At 49.2% G+C, this 594-nt stretch overlaps 1 protein-coding gene across 1 annotated transcript in view; it reads left to right on the top strand.

The window, feature by feature from the left end:
- LOC104767301 overlaps positions 1 to 594 on the top strand; it is a 3,346-nt gene that overhangs the window by 2,037 nt on the left and 715 nt on the right. The window contains exon 2 of the mRNA XM_019240768.1: positions 5 to 403. Within this exon, the coding sequence (XP_019096313.1) occupies positions 5 to 403 (399 nt within the window). The remainder of the gene's footprint in view (positions 1 to 4; positions 404 to 594) is intronic.

The raw sequence follows: 594 nt of genomic DNA, 5'->3' as shown, positions 1-594 counted from the left end.
CGAGGCTGGATCCATCCGTGAGGTTAAGTATCCTGACTGGCTGAGCAATCCTGTAGTGGTTAAGAAAAAGAACGGCAAGTGGCGAGTGTGTGTCGATTTTACCGATCTCAACAAGGCATGTCCAAAGGATAGCTTTCCCCTGCCACGCATCGACCAACTAGTCGAGGCAACCGCGGGGAACGAGCTCTTGTCATTCATGGATGCGTACTCCGGATACAACCAAATTATGATGCACAAGAATGATCAGGAGAAAACGGCCTTCATCACCGATCAAGGAACTTATTGTTACAAGGTTATGCCATTTGGCCTCAAGAACGCTGGTGCAACCTATCAGCGCCTCGTCAACCGCATGTTTGCCGAGCAGCTCGCACGAACCATGGAAGTTTACATCGATGATATGCTGGTCAAGTCAACCTAGGCCGTTGATCACGTCTTGCATCTCGCTCAGTGTTTTGAAGTGCTAAACCGATACAATATGAAGCTGAACCCAGCCAAGTGTTCGTTCGGCGTGACTTCTGGAGAATTCTTAGGATACCTCGTCACGAAGAGAGGTATCGAAGCTAACCCGAAACAAATTTCGGCGCTCACCAACCT

The sequence above is a fragment of the Camelina sativa genome, chromosome 19, assembly GCF_000633955.1.
Source record: "Camelina sativa cultivar DH55 chromosome 19, Cs, whole genome shotgun sequence".
Classification (NCBI taxonomy): Eukaryota; Viridiplantae; Streptophyta; class Magnoliopsida; order Brassicales; family Brassicaceae; genus Camelina; species Camelina sativa.
The sequence above is the reverse complement of the archived record's forward strand: the minus strand, read 5'-3'. Positions and strand labels throughout refer to the sequence as shown.